The sequence below is a fragment of the Podarcis tiliguerta genome (genome assembly GCF_965153285.1).
Source record: "Podarcis tiliguerta genome assembly, chromosome: 11".
Classification (NCBI taxonomy): Eukaryota; Metazoa; Chordata; class Lepidosauria; order Squamata; family Lacertidae; genus Podarcis; species Podarcis tiliguerta.
In genome coordinates this window covers 19,033,549-19,053,793 of record NC_139544.1, presented here as the reverse complement: position 1 = coordinate 19,053,793, position 20,245 = coordinate 19,033,549, and the positions used below count along the sequence as shown (strand labels likewise).

The window sequence follows — 20,245 nt, the reverse complement described above, 5'->3', positions numbered from 1 at the left end:
ACCTGTGTTGACAAAAGCAATCACCCCCCCCCCCTTGGCAGCTGTTGGCTTAGCTGTCATGCTGTCTCAAAAGACTGGCCTGCTTTGACCCAGACACTGAAGTGGTTATATGGTCACCTTAGTTCTGAACTCAAAGAGTCAAGTATAAGCAGGCATCTGGTTAACGGCATTATGTTAACAGGATGCTGGACCAGATGGACCATTGGCCAGACCCAGCAGACTGTCAGGGACCATGCTGAGGAGGGCTGCACTGAGGAGAAATGGTGGGAGCCACCCCCTCCCCCTGCTCCTGAACCTTTCCAGGAGCAGGAAGACAGTATAGATTTGGAACAGTGGTTTGCAGAGGGACATAGCTCAGAAGGCAGAAGCTGGGAAATAACGAATGGGAACAGCTAGCAGAAGAAACAACCCTGCGAGACAGAGGGTTGACAGATTCACAGTCATTGGGCAGCATTCCTCCACCACCCTCCCCAAGGTCACAAAGAGCTCAGAAAATCTCAGAACAGAAAGTGCAGAGGGTACAAGCACAGATTACAAGATGTAGGAGTGATGTAGATTAATAGGGACAGAGGGGTGTGTGATCCTTACAATTTCTAGGAGATGTGTTCTTAATTCTCTTGCTGTAGTTATTAAATATTCTAATTGGTAAGGCGTTCCTTTCGTTTGATCTTCTTATTTACTACCTGGGGGGGGGGGGGGAGGAAGCTGATTCCCCGAAGCCTGACACAGCCCCCTCTTACCATTTTACAGTAGCCTAAATTAGAGATGTTGCATTGTAATTTGTAGATGCAGATGGGCTGAACAACTGCCGTTTCTTGCAACATAAAATTCTCATTAGAACATTTTCCTTTATAGAGCTGATGATTTCTTGGTTATCCATGCTCGTGATGACTTGGGAAACATTCAGGGAACTACTCCTTATACTCACAGCAATCCTGGCACTCCGATCAACATGCCTTGGCTTGGTAGTACCCAGACTGGCAGAGGTGCTGCTGTGGTGAGTCACCTGCGATAGAATAATCCTTGAATTACACACTATTACACACTTAATATTGAATATTTAAGTTTTATTAGGTGTTATAGATCATATTCAGAATATATACACTTCTAATGCTATTAAAGATTAAAACATTAGTAATTACTCAAGAAACTCAGCACTTCTGTTACTGTGTGAATCCATACATTTAACAGTTTTCTTCAGTGCAGACAATCCAAACGCTGTTGGAAAAAAAGCAAAGTTTAGTAATAGTGCATTGTCTAAGAACATGATATATCAGTTAAGAAGTTGCTGGTTGAATTCTCAATCCCTAATTGTAGCACAGAAAGTATAAAACTAATCTGTCCATATTTGGTGGTTGAAAATGTGACACAAATTCATGAAGCATTTTGAACATTCCAAAAGGTACCATGCTAATACTAAGTTTCCTCAGCTTGCCTCTTTTGCCATCGGTTCCTTTCAAAGGGCAGAGATGGAGAAGGGAAGCAAAGGCAGAGCCTGGTTCTGATGCCCAGTATTCAGAAGTTTATTATGTTGTGCAAAGGATAAACATCGAGAGAAATCCGAGTTCAGCCTAGGGTTTACTTCCTTGGCCATTTATTTCAAATTTTACACATGATTGAGCTCTCCTTTTTTGTTGTTTGAGTTTCACTGATCTTCATGTCTGGCCCTTGATATGACCTTTGTACTTGGGGAGAATTTACTAGCTGTGGATCTTCCCATCATGGTGTTACAATGATAGAAAAGCCATGTCTTGTAAAATTGTCCCTTTTGTTACTACAGCCACTGTTACTCCCAGCTAGTTTTATTTACTGCCTAAGTCCAGTTTCCTTTAAGCAGAATAATTCATTACAAAACAGCATCAATATAGTACCTTTTAGAGCTTTCAAAATGCTTTACATGCATCGTCTAATTGTAACCCTTACAACAACTCTTTACAATAGGGGTCAAGTATTTCTGTGCCCTTACTGTGGGGTGGGAGTGCTGAAACTGAGAGTCACTTAGAGTCCTCAGTTGTGCGTTTTCTGTTTGCATTTTCTTCAGGATTCTTTCTCCATCTGTGTTTCATTTGGTCCAATGTAACTCAGTCCGCTGTTGACTCCATTCTACATCCCCTTGGATTCCCCAACCTCTTAGGACCTCTTCTTCCTTAGCTTTGGTTACCTTTCCATGCTGTCTCTAAAGCGATTCTGAAGTTTTAGTTCTGGTCCAGCTGCTCTGACACTTTCCTCAGAAGAGAACACTTCTGAAAACATCTCTCTACTTTTACTCCCCAACGTTTTAAATCCTCACCAGTTCTGAGTTTTCACATCAGCTCTGCTAGTAGGAATCTGAGGCTGTGCAAGCTGCTTGCTATTACATTAGGAAAGCTCACTTGTTTTTGTATTTTAATCTCTTCAGTTGATGATTCTTTTAAAGAAACATGCATGAGCCATTATGTGTATATTGGTCCAGAAGATGTTGGGCACTGGATATATTTTACAAATCTCATTCATGCCCTTTATTTCCTGATGGAGGAAAAATGGCAGGTTTATCTGCAGTTAGTGAGTTAAAGTTGCCAAACACAAAGCAAAATAAATAAAACTTGATACAACTATCAGGGATTAGCTTCAGTTTATAAAATATTGGAACTAGTTACTTAAAATAACTGCTTGAAAGGGTTCTATATGTATCCTTGGTTTTGATTTTTGTATCCATGCTCAGTCATTTTTGCCTTTGCAAAAAGTAGAGAAAATAGAGCAAAAGTAAAATGGATTACACTAAGATCTCAAATAATCTCTAAGGCGTGTATATTTGAGCCCAGTGATACTGTAGGAAGATAGTAATTGCTCAGACAGTAGCAAGGCTGTGATCCTATGCATTGTAATTCCCATATATCTTCTTTTGCTGCAAGGTTGAATTCTTACTTCAAATTTATGGTTTTTATGTAACATCCAAAGGGAGAACTTGGGCAAATTGCCCATGCTAAAGTATTGGCGCAACTTACACATCCACGTAGAAGGAATTTTGAGTACTCCCTTCAGCTGTTACACTAGGAAGACCAAAGCAAGTGTGCGGTATTCAGCAAAGCTGGATGTGTCCATGTTTTGTTTTACCTAATCTTTTACCTAGAAATAGGCACTGCTAGCTATGGAATAATGCCTCGTTCAAATGACATTGGCGGATGAAACACTTTCCTTAATGTGTCTGCCTTTTTGACGTAATTTAAACTCTGTTTTTGCTCTACATTTTTTCTCAAACTGTGGGCAAGGGACCACACGTGGGCTTCATAGCCTTTTCGTGGGATTGACACCATTCCCAGTAGCTGCTCACATGCACCGTTGAGTGCATAAGCACACACAGAAGGAAGAGGGGGTTGGAGAGTGAGATGTACCATGCAAAGTTGGAAAGGAGCGAGAGAGAGAGAGAGAGAGAGAGAGAGAGAGAGAGGAGGAGGACAGAGTGCCCAGCCAAATATGAGAAAAGGAGGAGGAATGAATGGATGAACTGAGGGAGAAGGAAACATTTGGGGCTTGCTCCTGCATCTTCTGGCCCTTCCAAATCCCACATCCACACTCCAGTTCTCCCATCCTTCCTGCTAATCACTTACCAAATCAGAATGCTTCTCCTCCCTCTTCTGAGGGGCAAAGAGCCAAAGTGGGTACTGATGGGAAATAAAGAGATAAAAGGTTAATATTAAAAAATAAACTTGGAGTAGAGAAGATGGGGATAAGAAATGAAGAAAGAAGCATATGTAAAAGTAATGGGGGCAGGGGAGACAAATTAAGTGTGAAAGGAGAAGCTGCAGGAGTATTTAGGAAACTCCTTAAAAATTAGGCTTTATGAATGTGCCACATAGCTGTGTCAATACCTTACTAACTGCTGTAATACATGCTCTTTAACCGAAGGATACTTAGATACAGTGGTGCCCCGCAAGACGAATGCCTCGCAAGTCGGAAAATCCGCTAGACGAAAGGGTTTTCCATTTTGGAGGTGCTTCGCAAAACGAATTTCCTATGGGCTTGCTTCGCAAGACGAAAATGTCTTGCGAGTTCCTGTGATTTTTTTTCGCTCCCCACCCCCTTTTTCTAAGGCACTAAGCTGCTAATAGCCTTTTAGCAGCTAATCCGCTAATCCCTTAAGCCTTTAACGGCCGCTAATAGCCGCTAAACCACTAATAGCGCTAATCCGCTAATAGGGTTGCTTCGCAAGACGAAAAAACCGCTAGACGAAGAGACTCGCGGAACGGATTCTTTTCGTCTTGCGAGGCACCACTGTACATAATTTTCCAGTTAATGCAAATAAGTCACAACTAAATTTTCTGTGATTGATTAAATGCAAAACATAATGTTCTTCATTCCTAGTTAACTTCTGTAAAAGTTTGTTTGCCTCTCTCTTACATGCTTCTGCTTCTACCTCTGTCTTACTTACCTTACAATATACAGGAATATTCCAATAATTTTAATGGAATCAGAAAGGAATTGGCAAGAAAAGAGGTAAGAATGCAGCCTAGAGTGTCTCTATTGGGACCCTTAGTCCTGTGGAACGAAAGCTCCCACACTCAGGGGTTATGTTCTGTTGATATCAGTGTGCACTAATGCTGAGGGAATTATGTAGCTTTCATTGACTTCCATCCATATTTCAGCCCCAAATTCATGAAGGTAAACAAACTTAGTAGCGCCTGCATTTTACATCACTAATTACTTTTAAAGGCTTCTGATCAATTTTGCATCTTACCTATTTATTTTTGCACATCTAACAGATGATCAAGAAGGCTATCAATAATGTTCGAAGAATGGCTTCCCATCCAACACTACCTTACTGTAAGTTTAATATTTCTAGGCCATTTTGATGTTTGCAATAGTCCCAATTTATTATGCAGCGTATGGGGAAAATGTTTGAAAATATCCAGGAAGGAAAAGTGCCCCTTGTTTAAAAAGATGGAGGAAAAAACCAGCATACTTGTAGGCGGTTGTAATTCTTAATTCAGATTGAATCTATTTTTTGGCTATTTTAACTATACTTTAGTTTTAAAGAAGTGTTGAAGTTTTATGGATTATTTTTTCTTCCAGATTTGACAGGTGCTCAGGATGGCAGTGTGAGAATGTTTGAGTGGGGCCATTCTCAGCAAATTACATGTTTCCGGTCTGGTGGCAACTCCAGGATTACACGGATGAGATTCAATTATCAAGGCAATAAGGTAGCATCCCTTTTGCATCTCATAGAGATTTTTTTAAAAAAGAAATGTGTTTCTATGAAATTCTCTGGTTGCTCCTTCCAGTAGCTTAGGATACAATAAGTTTAAATCAGTAGTTCCCAACCTTTTTTGGGCCATGTCCCACCTAATAATCTCTAAAATCCTGATCCACCCCTCCCCCCATGACATATAATTCTTATTATTCAAAAAGTGAAGTCCTATTCACGTGGAGGAAGCCTAAAAGGCCATTCACTGTTAATAACTCATTCTCGAATTGCCCCCCTTAAAAATCAAGTGGCCCCCCTGTGTGGTGTGTGCCCCACATTGGGAACCACAGGTTTAAACGTTTAGGATACAAGAAGTTTAAATGTATGGACAATATATAACACACAAACACAAACAATATATGTTGGAACTGCATATATATTCATATTCTTAATGTTGTTGTTTTCCCCCCCCAGTTTGGGATCGTTGATGGTGATGGGTTTATAAGTCTGTATCAAACAAACTGGAAAACGTCTCTACTTAATGGAAGCACACCCAAACCATATTTGGTGAGCCTAAAAAGTCCCCCCCCCCAACTTGCTTTTGTTTGATAGCACCATGACATTGAAAAGCTGTATTTTAATTGTTGTAAGACATTAGACATCTATTGTTAAATATACTTGGTTGAAAAATGGCAGGTTTTGTGCTCGTTCTTCTTCTCTAACAAAAACCCACAAGCCAAATGGCAAACCACTTCTGAAACGGGGACTTTCTAAAAGTATGTTATGATATGGTTTTAGGGACCTTCTGTTCAATGAAAAGAAGTAAAAGCAAAACAAAACAAAACAAAACACCTTACCAGCTTTGGCTGGTATGATAGATGTGACTATTTCTGGACTGGGAGATCTTGACCACAATAGTTGTGGCATTGGGACTTCAAGATGGGATTAATGCAGTGCACTATGAATGTTACGGTTCCCTTGCACTTGCCCCAGAAACTGCAGTTAGAGCAGAAGGCTGCATGCTGCATGGTTGCTGACAGATGCGAGATCTTATCAGCATTTAACACTCCTGCCATACTGGCTGAGGATTTGTTACTGGGCCAAATTCAGGTTTTTACTACGACAGTGGAAAGCCCTTAGACAATCTCATACATGTTACTGTTTACAAGATCAAATTATATATTAATTTTATTTCCAATCTTTACATGCCCGTTACAATTTTCAGACGTGGCAGTGCCATAACAAAACAGCCAGTGACTTCGTTTTCATCAGCTCTTCATCTTTGATAGCCACAGCTGGGCAGTCTACTGACAACAGGTACTTAAACTTGTTCCAAGATCACAGTGGTAAAGTGAGTGCAAATGAAGAAAGTACTTTTTATGTTGGGTTGTGCCAGTGGTGGCTTGCAGTAGGGGGAAGTGCTTCTGCTCGCACAAGGTGGGACACCTGAATTTCACCAGTTCCACCAACCCTCTGCAAGTCCTCGACCCCATATTTCACACTACTTAGGAGGGCCCTCCAGTCCTTGAGACCAGCTTATCGGAGTGTACAGGAAACTACAGTAGGTAGGAGAGAATTGGCAAAAATGCATTATTCTGCCTTGCACAAATGATTTCTACAAGCATAGAACCACCAAACGCAGCAGACCCATTAAAATTAATGCATCAAAATTATAGCCATGAATTTCAGTGGGTCTACTTGGAGTAGAACTTAATTATTATTGCAACAGTGTCATTCCCTCAGAGGCAATCTTTCAGGGGCTGCAGATAGGCAGTCCATTTTATCCAATGCAGGAAGCGTTATCCTGATATAGTGAAGTAGACACACTGTATACACACAAGCACTATTTGATGTGTATAAAAAGGGAGGGCACCAGCAAGTGCAATTCAGAAAAGTTTATTTGATTATTTTTATCTTTCTCTTTTTTAGAAATATTTGTCTGTGGGATACTCTGGTTGCACATTCTAGTAGCTTAGTGCATGGTAAGTTTAATGCATACATACAAACAATTTAAAACTACATATTTATATGTAGGTAGAGCTTTTACATTTCAGATAATTGTTATGTTTCCCTTAAAGTTCACTACATTCTTTATTGAGCTTCTGCAAAACAAATACTGTGGTCTAGATTTACATTCTTGTTCCTCACAAATCACTATTCATTTTACATGCAATCAACTGACCAATAGATTATTGGAACTTGTGCTAGAGCTTATTTGCAACATCTTGTTGAATACGTGCATTATTAATAGAGGGCAAATTTCTTGATTTAAGTGGTTCCTCGTAGTCATTTGCTTAGAGAGGAGAAATCTCTGAACCATGTGCATGAGAGCCAACAGGAGAATCAGTAACATTTTAGTTTCTTTGGACTTGAGTTAAGCACTATAAAACCTAGGTTTCATATTGCAGTTCATGTGCACTATTGTTGTTACACAAAGCTTTATACAAGACTGCAAATAAAAATAAAAATACTAATACTAATTTTATTTTATTGATTTGGATTTTAGCCTTTACTTGTCATGATACTGGAGCAACTGTCTTAGCATATGCCCCAAAACACCAGCTATTAATATCAGGTGGCAGAAAAGGCTATACCTGTTTAATAGATCTTCGGCAAAAGCAACAACGACAATTTTTCCAGAGTCATGATTCTCCAATTAAAGCAATTGCTGTGGATCCTACAGAAGAATATTTTGTCACAGGATCTGCTGAAGGAAACATAAAGGTAACACATTGTAAAATTCCATTTTTTAAGACTTTGATAAATATAAATTTATTACACTTTCATTAGAGCATTGCCTAAGAATTTTATTGAGTAGGACTTTCATGTTTCGTTCTCTTCTGCTTTTTCCTTAAACCTAAGACTTATTTAGTATTGTCTTAACTATAAATTCATTTTTATTTAAAATATTTATGCCCTGCCTTTCTTTATAGAAGTTTAAGTAGGCTTGCAGTACAAACCATAAAATAAAATATATTTAAAAAACACAATAATCAAAGTTACAGTATTGATGAAGTAATTTTAGTACGAGATAATGGATTAAGCAAACAGTATTGTCCTTGTAATAGCAAAAACAAACACACATATTGAAATATTTTTCTTTTTGTTTTTAGGTATGGAGTCTATCTAACTTTGGTCTTCTTCACACTTTCATCAATGAACATTCTCGACAGTCTATTTTCAGAAATCTTGGGACAGGTGTCATGCAGATTGAGACAGGACCAGCAAATCACATATTCTCATGTGGCGCTGATGGGACAGTAAAGATGAGAATCTTGCCAGATCGATTTAGCTCACTCAGTGAAGTATTGAAAAGTGATGTGAAATTCATGCTCTAGTATGGTGTTAATACTGAAATATATTTTATAAGTGGGTAACAATTGTATGTAAAGTATGTTGATGATTGTACAGATAACACCACAATAACATTTTTCGATGTTTATATTTATTTCTTGGCGCTTCAGTCCTCGATGCACTGATGCCTTAAAGATTTAATAAGTTCCTTCTGGTTTTGCCTAAACCATATGCGATCATTCAGTAAATGTTTAAAATATGTATGTTGCTGAAGTTTTTTATGTACGTTGCTGTGTTTTTAATTTGTAGGTGAACGTGGTCTTTTTTTCATTTATTCTCCTCTCAAGACCCATACCATAACGAAGCCTTATGATGTTAGCCTGATAAATACAACTATCTGTTGCCAAATTCCTCCTCCTAGCTAGCTATGAGTATGGGTTGTACTTGTCTAAAATAAGCACCTCTTGAGAGTTGAGCCACCGCTGCTACCTAATCCCTGGAATCCAAGTTGATCATTGTTGCAATTTGAACTCTGTATGCAGAGCTAAGAATTGAAGGGTAGACTTTGTGTCGGAACTTTCCATGCTTGAACGGCTGCTATCAGGATGGCAGTCTTTTCCTTAAACCAAGAGACATACAGAATATATATTTTTATCTAAGCCCTGTTTAAAAATATGCAAATATTATGTGATTATCTCTCTCATAAAACTGTTTAAGAATTATATTTAAAGAAAACAATACATGAACCTTTAGTGTTGATGAAATGAACCATAGGAATGTGCTGCATAGGATGCTGAATGCGAATTATTGTTTTGTAAAGCGCTGAGTGTTTCAGGAAATAGACAAATAATGCAATTTACTCTTTCTGGTGAATTTGTTTTCATTTAGCCCAAAGATGCTGTTCTCTCCCCAGCACTTAGATCATAGTGTTTACCTTGTAACTGCCTTTCTGAAGCAAATTTAGAAAATACTGCAAAAGAAAATGACTAATCTGGGGTATGAAATATACTATAGATTTATAATGGGGGAAATCAAAGTATATTGAAATAAGATTTTCACGTTTCTTTTGCCAAAATGTAAAAAGTGTATACACTAACTGTTTTGACCAAAATATAGAAATGCACAAAGCCTTCAACGTTTTCTATGTGCTAAAACAACTATTCTGGGGTTACTCTTTCATTTTAGAAGTGTAGAAAAGTATGTAAACTAGATAAGAGACTGGTTACTCAAATGCAAATAATATACTTTTTGCTATAATATTGGGGGTGGGAACAGTGTCAATACAATGCTAATTGTAAAAAAAAAAATGTCTGGGAATGGATGCTGTAAATAAAACAAAAATGAAGGGCTTGTATAATGAATTTTGTAATATTCTCAGGACACATACTTTAACATTTTAATTTTAATATTTTGTAACATTTTATATGATTTTAAATGTAATTTTTTGCAGATTTCTGTGCAAGGAGCAGAGGGGTGGTTTCTAAGCACTTAGCCTGCATTTAAATTTGTGCAATAACATATATGCTACTATTGTAGAGAAGAAATGCACAGTGGCATTTCAAAGAACTAGCACAGTTGTTTGATACATTGAATTTTAATCATTTTTCCTCTGAAATTCCCGTGAATCAATTGATATTTTAAGACACAATGATCAGGCCATGGGGTGACTTGGTGACAATAGCTCTATCATGTGCCATGAAGCAGTCACATGACTGGAAGGCATGCCTTTTAATACCCTGCTTATGAAGGAAGTAGCACCAGCACATAAGTGCTTGGAGTGGCCTGTAGAGTGGCCTATGTCCCTTGTGGGGCTTCTATAAAGTCATCAACAAGGATGATACATGCTAGGGTTATGGAAAGTTATGCTTATGTTGGACAGAAAGCCTGCACAACTATTTTGGAGCAGATCATGAGTTTGAGTGCTGTGACGATTATATTTCATGTATGTATTAAAGCATTTCCTCTTTAAACACTGTTGCCCTTCACATTTTAATGCAAAAGACAAATATGGGGAAATGATTTCAACGTTAAAGAGACAAAGCCTAATTTTCCAGTTTCTGAGTTTTATATTTGAATCACAAAGGCAGCCAAGCATACTAAAAATTTACAGTTCAGGGTACCAGCAGTTCAGACTTTTTTTAAAAAAATAATTAAATAAATTTAAGATGGAAATTTATATTTTGAGAAGAACTATTATTTTTCAGTAAACCTTTTGACAAGTTGCACTTTAAGTATGCCAATATTCCAATATTGTGTACAGTTCTGCACTTCTACAAGGAAAATGGGTGAATGAGTGTGTTCGTGAAGAATACTCTTCAGCTATTAACTCAAATTTTGTAATATTGTCATGTATTTAGTACCCACCCATAATGCCTAAATAAAAAGTCGTGTAGAGAATCATTGTTCCAAAATGCCATAGTTGCTATGAACTTTTTATGAAGACTCTTTCCTTAGCGTGAAGGTCATTTTAAGGATATTAATGTCATGTCTGTCCCCTCAATTTAATATATTCCCTCCCACCTATCTTTTTTGTGCTCCTAGTGAAGAGGTTGAAACATGCAACTTCCAAGTTTGAAACTAACTGCTATTCCCTGAACTCAAGGAACTGTGGTTTGTTTCAACTGAACTCAGTTGAACTCAAGGAACTGTGGTTTGTTTCAAATGCCCAGGTTATGAAACCGTAGTTTAAACAAACCATAATTCCTTAGAATTGGATGTAACAGTTTGTTTAAGCTGGATCATTCTACTCACCTTTTGGTATACTTAGTTCAGTGCTCAATCTGGCTCATTCACAAACTGGGGAAACCATGGTATGATGTTGAAGATTGGTAAGGTGTGCACTTTTTCCCACCCTTCTAATCAATTTGTTGCTGAAATACAGATTTCATACATGATCATGAATTTGTACCAAGAGTGGTTAACACATCAGACTGATAGCAGAGGAAGGAATTCAGTGTCACACTCTTCTGATGCAACACTTGTCAGTGCAAACATTTCAGCTTGCTAGACACCACGATCCACCCTTTTCTCCAACACATGCTGTTATGGGGTTCTCCTGACCCTTGCATGCCACTTTGGGGAACGACACGGAGACACGGGTGGTGCTGTGGCTTAAACCAGAGCCTAGAGCTTGCCAATCAGAAGGTCGGCGGTTTGAATCCCTGTGATGGAGTGAGCTCCTGTTGCTCGGTCCCAGCTCCTGCCAACCTAGCAGTTTGAAAGCATGTCAAAGTGCAAGTATATAAATAGGTACCACTCCAGCGGGAAGGTAAACGGTGTGCTGCTCTGGTTCGCCAGAAGCGGCTTAGGTCTTGCTGGCCACATGACCCGGAAGCTGTCTGTGGACAAACGCCAGTTCCCTCAGCCTATAGAGCGAGAGGAGTGCGCAACCCTAGAGTCATCCGCAACTGGACCTAACGGTCGGGGTCCCTTTACCTTTACTTACCGGTATATAGAGTATTTATTAAAACATTTTATGCCACTGTTCGGCTGTAACAAAGCACTTTACAAGAAAAGGAAGAACAAAAATCGATGAACAGGGACAGTAAGAGAAAACATTAAATACCAAGACAAAGCTAAAACCTCCAGTGTCAAGTTAAAATTCATTAAAAGCCATGCTGCCTTAAAATACGTACGCTATGTGTATGATGTAAACCAGGTTTTTCTTCACACGTGTGTAAAGGCACTTCCTGTGTATGCGTGTTTGTTCCTCTCAATGCAATGTTGATTAGCAGAATTCTTGGGCAAAATCTCCTATATGAATGGGACCACAAAATACTATGAAGTACAGAAGATTCTTTGTTTACTTCATTTCCCATTCTTCTGCATGCGCCTGTGCGCTGTACCATCTGGCACCTGCAGGCCAGAAGATTGGATCTTGCTTCTGTTTGGGAGGAACAGCACCTTCATTTAGCAAGGTGGAACCCAGGAACTGTGCAGAAAGCCTGAAGTGTTTGGCTGTTTCCCAACATAACCATTTAATAAGAGGGTGTATGATGATGAACGTTAAAGAAAATTCTTCCTTACATGAGCATAATTGCTAAGTTCTTGTTCACAGCTTAGACTTTCAAGATGTTGAAAAGACAAGAGTGATGGGAGTGAGGAAACTTTACATCCGTAACCTGTGCTTATCTGGGCACCTCCTTAGTGCATCTTCTCTGGGCACCAAGGCGTGTTCGGAGGTAACGAGACTCTTTCTTGGTGCTATTTCAAGAGGTGCTTGCTGGTGGCCTCTTCAGCTACTGTGGTCATTAAGAATGCTATCATGCATATTCCAGAAAAAGAGGTGTCAGAACTCACCATGAACACCTCCCCTGTGACAATGGCACCCACCTGAGAGGTGTCAGAACTAGGTTACAGTGAGTTCTGGCTGAACAAAAGCCCTGATGTCCTGTATGGAGCCTCTAAAGGTAAAGGTGAAGGGACCCCTGACCATTAGGTCCAGTCGTGACCGACTCGTGGGTTGCGGCACTCATCTCGCTTTATTGGCCGAGGGAGCCGGTGTACAGCTTCCGGATCATGTGGCCAGCATGACTAAGCCGCTTCTGGCGAACCAGAGCAGCACACGGAAACACCATTTCCTTCCCGCTGGAGCGGTACCTATTTATCTACTTGCACTTTGACATGCTTTCGAACTGCTAGGTTGGCAGGAGCAGGAACCGAGCAACGGGAGCTCACCCCACCACGGGGATTCGAACCGCCGACCTTCTGATCAGCAAGTCCTAGGCTCTGTGGTTTAATCCACAGCACCACCCACGTCCCATGGAGCCTGTAGCTTTCAGCTAAAACTCTCCCCATCCCTGAGCATTGGAAATTGGCCCACACCTAGCTGAGGCTGATGGGAAGTTGGGAATCTAGCAATATCGAACGTGAAACATCAAGGGTTGGATCCAGAGAAGGGGCCTGCCTTTGTATGAGACAGCATCATGGAACAGGAGTTTTGCTTGCTGTTTTTGGTGTGTCTGTGCAGTGCAAGAGCGGCTTTCTGTAAGGATTGGCTGTACAGTCAAATTTCCCATGGGAAACTCAGTCACGCAGCTAATGAGTGGTGACTTCAACCCTGCTTTCCACAGGGTTCTGCTGCACAAACTTTCCATAAGGAACTTGGTTCTGCAGCTGATCTTGCCCAGTCTCTGCCTGCCCCACACCTAACATCACATATGACATCAGGTGTGGGTTACAGGATTTGAGGGAAATGGTTTTGCAGGCCAAATTGGGACCTATGCTGGTCCCCCACCCTGATGTAGCAGTTGCCACTGACCAAGACAAGTTGTGCTTTAAAGCTGAACAGCGACTTTTACTTAGGTGTTACTTGCAGCAGTTACTTAGCCCTATTCTATATGTGGATGGTAATGAACCCCTTTAGATTTGATCCCTGATGGGAAAAAAACCCATTGCTTTCAAGTGATTGCATCGCTTGCTTGAACAAAACCATCATTTCAGTTTCTAAATTAGAAACTACTGAATTAGTATTTTTCCCCCAATCACATCAAGTATGAACTTTCAAAAATAGTTCATGTGGAAGGCTTGCACTGAAGGTGGACTGTTAGTTATTGGGTTTTCTTATGAAGGGACAGGGGGCCATCAGTGGTGTATTTTTCTTTCTTTTCTCTCTCCCTCCCACTGAAAACCTTTTGCCATTTTCTCAATGGCAATACTGCTTTGAAATATTGCACAATTTGCTGTACCAGACACCACTTCTTGCCTTCATGCCTTCCAGGAAGGACAGGGATAAGAAGGGGTTTTTTGTTTTTGTTTTTGAGCATCTGAAGATATTACACAAGATCTTGCAGTATTTTTTTTTAAGTCTCACATAATGTCAGAGTTAACCTGCAGAAAGCTCAGTGTATTATGCTACTTTTTTTAAAAAAAATGGTGGAAATTTTTACTTTAGAATTTCTCAAGTCAGCTACCTTAACATTGGTGGAAAATACTATACAAATCTAATGATCCGGAGATCACTGTTAGGATACAGTGTGTTTGTGCAATGCAACCACACATTTTACTCATTGATTTGATGTCCCTAGGCAGATTGGCATTTTTTAAAAAAGCAGGTGCCTTGAAATGTATCATTAAAGAAAATTAAGTCAGTTGTAATTCATGAATACCAAGTTATGGTTTCAATCTCTTAAAGCTTTTCAAGCAACTGTTTGACAGACATTTTAGGATCTCAACAAGACATGCAAAGAAAGAAGCCTCTGAAACAACCAGCCTTGTCTGCCCACCAGTTAAATATGTCTAATCAGATATGCTACCTGCACTAAAAACACTGGGCATCTGTTTTCTGTGGTGTTAGACGTGGTCATCTGGATCCAGCCCAGCTGTGCAATATTTCTACTTTGAGTTGCACTCTGATAGCTTTACTCGATAACCCATCGCCTTCTGTTATAAGGAATAACTTAGGAATTATAAGATTACAATTTAAAATAAAATTATGCTAGGTGATTGCTTAGGCTTAAACAACAATTATTTTAAAAGGTTTCATCAGATGCGTGAACAGTTGCTCTAGCTTAATAGCATATTTATACATAGCAATGTCTTAAAGCGTGTCAGTGCAAAAGAGTGTGCAATAGAATCAGTTTGTCTTGTCTTGAGAATCAGGGAAGCAAAAACATCTGGGGTTGCCAATTTTCAAGACATATGAAGTCTCCCGATAGACCCTCCACTGCTGCTGAGTCAGGGCCTGAACCAAACCCCAAATCCAGGACATTTGCTTTAAAAATGTTAAATTCTCCCCAGTTGGGCTTGTAAGATCCCCCATAGAGGACATGCTCTCCCTTGTCCCTGCTCCTGCTGGGCCATGTGGGGTGTGGCTCTCCGGACCCTGCCATGACCCAGGCAGCCCTGGTGCCCCAGGAGGGCGGCTTCCTTGGCCTCTCAGAGGGAAGACAGGCCAAGCTGTAAGGTGAAGTTCACGACAGCATGCACTGCTCACCGAAAAGCTGTTTCTCAGAAGGTTGCCTTACCGTGAGTGCTGTATACCAGAGCATGCTGCAGCTGAGCCAATGGGCTTCCTTGAGCCCCAAAGAAAGAGACACGCTCACTGGGGAAATGGCGAGGTTCGTTCCATGGTGGAGCTCTTCCCAGCATTGGTAGAGAGTGAGGGCAAACTCCGTGTTCAGGTTCTGTGGTTCATGGTGTCAGTATAAAAGCTGTCCTGCCCTGCTCTCCCTCCAGGTCTTCAGATATTATGTCATCTCAATGGAAAAGAAGAGAAGGCTAGCAATTATAACTGTTTTAGGGACTTTCTTATATACCCTGAACATATCCTTGGAAATAGACATTGCCTTCATGTTTTCCCGGGGTTTTCAGTTCTGGTTGGCAGGAGGTCTGCAGAGCCTACAGGGAAACAAAGAGTCACATGGGATATGTTTATTTTCTGAACCTCGAAACAGGACTCGGTTACAGAGAGACCTTTCCTAAGAAGCCTTACTTAGAGACTAGTATTACTCTGGAAGCAACATCTATATGCAGAAGCGTTTTACCTTTTTTGTCCTCTGAAAGAGGAGTCCAGAGGGGAAGGCGGAGGGGGAGGTTGTGGGTGAGGAGCAGGTCTCAGGGAGAGGCAAATCTTATTTCTCCTTCCCAACTGGGAAAACACTTTTCTCAGCCTTGAAAGCCTAGAAAAGAAAGAGAAAAATGGGAGAAATGGGGCCCACAGTTAGTACTCTCCTGATCTACGTCCCTAAACTGATTTTGGCATTCACGCCTCAAAGCTCAAGAGGAATTCTCTATCATCACAGAATGCAGATGCTGAGAGAAATCCTACTTCCATATCTTGTCTTCTTTCTGTAACAAACACAAAATGATCCAACCATAGGAGCTCACCAGGCCTTTTAGCACCATGGAGACCAGTGAGCCAGCAGAGGGAGGGGTCACAATGGCTTCTGCAAATCTGGGGCTGTCCCTGGACACTTGGTGGCTCTGCTAAGGTGCTCAGATGGGAGACCACCAGGGAACCCATGATATGGGACTTAGAATTATACAGACAAAAAGTACTACGTAAATAAATACATATATAGAAGGAAAGCAAAAGCTGTTAACCCCCTCACCTCCAAACCACTAGTTTCCTTCACAATGGGAATCACTGTTTGATGCAAGTTAAATGGCATATTTGGGCCTTGAGTTCTCTCAGTATAGAGATGGGATGGAAAACCTGTGGCCATCTAGATCTTGTTGGACTTGCTTCAGATCCTGCCAGCATAACCAACAGCCAGGAATCTTAGCTATAATAATAATAATAATAATAATAATAATAATAATAATAATACCCCGCCCATCTGGCCAGGCCTCCCCAGCCACTCTGGGAAGCTTCCAATAGGATATTAAAAACACAATAAAACATCAAACATTAAAAACTTCCCTAAACAGGGCTGCCTTCAGGTGTCTTCTAAAAATCTGATAGTTGTTTATTTCCTTGACATCTGGTGGGAGAGTGTTCCACAGGGCGGGCACCACTGCTGAGAAGGCCCTCTGCCTGGTTCCCTGTAACCTTAGTTTTTGCAATGAAGGAACTGCCAGAAGGCCCTCGGAGCTGGACCTCAGTGTCTGGGCTGAACGATGGGGGTGAAGACGCTCCTTCAGGTATACTGGGTCGATGTTGTAACCAATATCTGAATGGCCACAGGTTCCCCACCCTGACCTATAGAGGTGTCTATGCCCAGCATGTGGATGTTGGGGCCAAGGATCCTTTGTACTCACCCTCCCCCCTTCAAGTGATTAATGTATCCAAGTGCTATGGCCCATCTTCAAATTTTGTATTTTAAACACTATGAGAGCAGAGTGGAGCAAGCACAAAGTTAGTTTCTCGGGTGAGGAGGAGGAAAAAAATATCTTTCTCCAAACGAGTCCTATGACCAATGTTTAATACTCTACTTATATACATACTCTACATATATAAAACATTTGGATTTTTATTGTGTCTCCTATGTCAGCCAGGAAGACTGCTTCTGCTTCAGACTTATGAACTCTAGGACTGCCAGAAGCTTTTCACCTGAAGCAGACTAATATGCTTTTAATTACTGTGTACTAGTAGGAAGTTTGTGAGATAAGTGCTGCAACGTTGCAAAATTAGAAAGCAAGACAAACAGGAGACCTGACACCTATGACAGCAATTTAAAACTGCATTTTTCAGACAGAAGATGAGTCGTCTCTTTTTTCTCTCAGGATTAGGTAGGTCTTTTTAGGCTTTCCTAAATAGGTGAAGACTGTGGATCTAAAGGGAGGGTTTTAAATTGGAAGTGCAGCTGATTAATAAGGGAATCTGTAGTTGCAAGAAAAGGGGAGCCAGGGCATTAAGCTCCTAAAAGCCAGAAATCTCAATTTTTCTGTTTACTATGAAAAATAGCATTTAAACTTAATTTACAGCCTCTTACTTTCTGCCTTTTACAGTTCTCTCCTTGTTTTTAAACTTCTGTATAGTATTTTGTATGTTTTAGTAGAAAAAGTGTGTGGTTTATTTAAAGAGCTAAAACCCAGAATTTTACTCATAGATATTGTTTTCCTAGGACTTCTAAAAGTTTGTATTTGTGCTCAGCCTCATTACAGTCTGAAGTGGTATAGTGAAGACAAGATGACCTTTAGGGTCACTTCCAATGCTAGTTCCAAGATTGTTTGTTGCTTTCCCCCCTTAACAGACGGGGAGCTGAAGCTACAATAATGGCAAATTATCTGGGACCATATAATACAGCAGGTCTAAGTTTAGCCTACTTCCCATATTGCTATATAAATGCTAAAGAGAATACCAACAACTTTTTGTTGTTGTTTCAAGGTCCTTCAAGACTCCTTTCATGACAAAGCAAACCCAAAACCTCTTTATAAATATTGTGCACTTCCAAATATTACTTCCAATACATCACCAAACTGTAGGATGAATGGTGTCAGGGATTCCTACCGGTTGCTTTATTCTGGAATGAAGTTATTCAGGAAATATGGAAGATTGTAAAACACATATTCAATTTTTCTCCCCAGTTATCCCTACTAAATAAGAGGGCATGCACCATGAATACATTTTGCCAAAAGAAACTTGTGACATGGGTGCTGCCAGGATCCCTATAGCAAAATAGTGATTTTTTTTTTTTTTTAAGGACTATATCCTTATGGCGTAAAAAATCCATTGGGATTTAGTTATTGAAGAAAAATAGCACATACCTGTAAATCTGAAGCTAAATTGTATCTCTCACCACACTATCTGGAGAAATATGGTTGTGATTTTAAACTGGGTGTCATTATTTAATATGTTTAGGTTTTGTATGCCCAGCTGGATATATTGTTGATTTTTTGTTATTGTGTTGTGTGTGTGTGTTGGGGGTATGTATTATGCATACACAAGTGGGAACTGCAGCAAAATGTTGTAGCATATTCCAGACCCCAGAAGAGGCAGTCTGGTACACCTTTTTGAACCTTGGGAACTTTAGTTTACATATCAGAGCTATGATTCCCAGCATTCTTAAACTACAGTTCCTAAGAATATTTTGGGGGAGTCATGCACTTTAAATAGATGGCATGTACACATTGAGATAGGAACGTGGGTGGCACTGTGGGTTAAACCACGGAGCCTAGGACTTGCCGATCAGAAGGTCGACGGTTCAAATCCCCACAACGGGGTAAGCTCCCGTTGCTCGGTCCTTGCTCCTGCCAACCTAGCAGTTCAAAAGCACGTCAAAGTGCAAGTAGATAAATAGGTATGGCTCCGGCAGGAAGGTAAACGGCATTACCGTGCGCTGCTCTGGTTCGCCAGAAGCGGCTTAGTCATGCTGGCCACATGACCTGGAAGCTGTACGCCGGCTCCCTCGGCCAATAAAGCGAGATGAGCGCCACAACTCCAGAGTCGGCCACAACTGGACCTAATGGTCAGGGGTCCCTTTACTTACACATTGAGATACCCTTCAGTACTGTATAGTAAAATCTTGATTTCCCCACCTCAAGAGTCGGACAGCCATGATGTGCCCACTGAGCATGCAATGGGGGCTATTTCTCACTAACACCCTGTCCCCAGGTTTAGTATCCATAAACCCAAGCGCACTGTCCCCTAATGGCTGGTAGCAAAGAATACACATTTATATTATATATATTATATAATTATAAATGTATTTGCACGTGCGCACACAAAATGGGGTGGTGGGGGCCTTGCAAAACGAGGCCAGATGACCTAGCAACATTGGTCGTTGCTGGGGGGAGCCGCTTACCCCCCCCCCAAATCAAGTAAATAAATAAAAATACTTAACTAGAAGTAGACATTGTAGAAAGTTTTTGACAGATTTTCCTGAGCACTTGGCGTCAAAAGAAAGCGATTTAAATGGCCATCTGCCATGGATGCTTTAGCTGAGATTCCTGCATGGCAGGGGGTTGGACTAGATGACCCTTGGGTCCCTTCCAACTCTACAAACAGTTGAGACATTTCGTTCCGGATCTGATAGACAAGAGGATGATGACAGACGGGCGTCCTGTGCCGGTTGAAGGAACAGGAGCGCAGAAGCTCCCAAAGGCGGGGCACTTCAGAAAGGAGAGACACGTGTTTCGCATTCTCGTTTCTTTACAAAGGGTTAAACCATGGAGAGAGAAAGAGAGAGAGAGAGGGAGACCAGGGCTCTCTTGCGCCTGAGACACGCGGCCAACAAAACTCCCCCTTTCCCGCTGGCGAGCAGCGGCCAACGCCCTGCCGCCACTGAGGGCGAAACCTCACGCGGCGCACCTTTCAAACCTCCGGTGAGACCCCCGCCCCCCAGCCCTCTCCTCCGTTCTGCGATTGGCCCGAAGTCTCAAGCCCCGCCTCTCCTCGTCCCCCTGTGG

General features: G+C 40.9%; 1 protein-coding gene and 2 long non-coding RNA genes across 8 annotated transcripts in view; 1 reads left to right on the top strand and 2 right to left on the bottom strand.

Moving 5' to 3' along the window:
• DMXL1 (Dmx like 1) overlaps positions 1-10,425 on the top strand; it is a 69,001-nt gene extending 58,576 nt beyond the window's left edge. For 2 of the 4 annotated variants that reach the window (XM_083403563.1, XM_083403561.1), the window contains 9 exons: positions 856-997; positions 4,423-4,473; positions 4,740-4,800; positions 5,050-5,177; positions 5,636-5,728; positions 6,387-6,478; positions 7,091-7,143; positions 7,668-7,885; positions 8,275-10,425. In XM_083403563.1, the coding sequence (XP_083259689.1) occupies positions 856-997; positions 4,423-4,473; positions 4,740-4,800; positions 5,050-5,177; positions 5,636-5,728; positions 6,387-6,478; positions 7,091-7,143; positions 7,668-7,885; positions 8,275-8,499 (1,063 nt within the window). In that variant the 3' untranslated portion in view covers positions 8,500-10,425. The remainder of the gene's footprint in view (positions 1-855; positions 998-4,422; positions 4,474-4,739; positions 4,801-5,049; positions 5,178-5,635; positions 5,729-6,386; positions 6,479-7,090; positions 7,144-7,667; positions 7,886-8,274) is intronic. The other 2 variants (XM_083403564.1, XM_083403562.1) reach the window with 1 other exon arrangement.
• On the bottom strand, positions 8,945-16,361 carry LOC310660073. Of its 3 annotated transcripts, none has more exons than XR_014503120.1 (3): positions 15,940-16,347; positions 15,421-15,793; positions 8,945-9,074 (listed from the first exon to the last, which is right to left on the bottom strand). It is a non-coding gene; the product is annotated as an uncharacterized lncRNA (long non-coding RNA). The 3 variants fall into 3 exon arrangements; XR_014503119.1 differs by having other exon boundaries at positions 8,952-9,074; positions 14,710-15,793; positions 15,940-16,361; XR_014503121.1 differs by lacking the exon at positions 8,945-9,074 and adding an exon at positions 11,886-12,338 and having other exon boundaries at positions 15,940-16,346.
• On the bottom strand, positions 10,426-11,765 carry LOC310660070. The gene is made up of 3 exons (XR_014503114.1): positions 11,544-11,765; positions 11,083-11,477; positions 10,426-11,051 (listed from the first exon to the last, which is right to left on the bottom strand). It is a non-coding gene; the product is annotated as an uncharacterized lncRNA (long non-coding RNA).
• Positions 16,362-20,245: the final 3,884 nt, after the last annotated feature.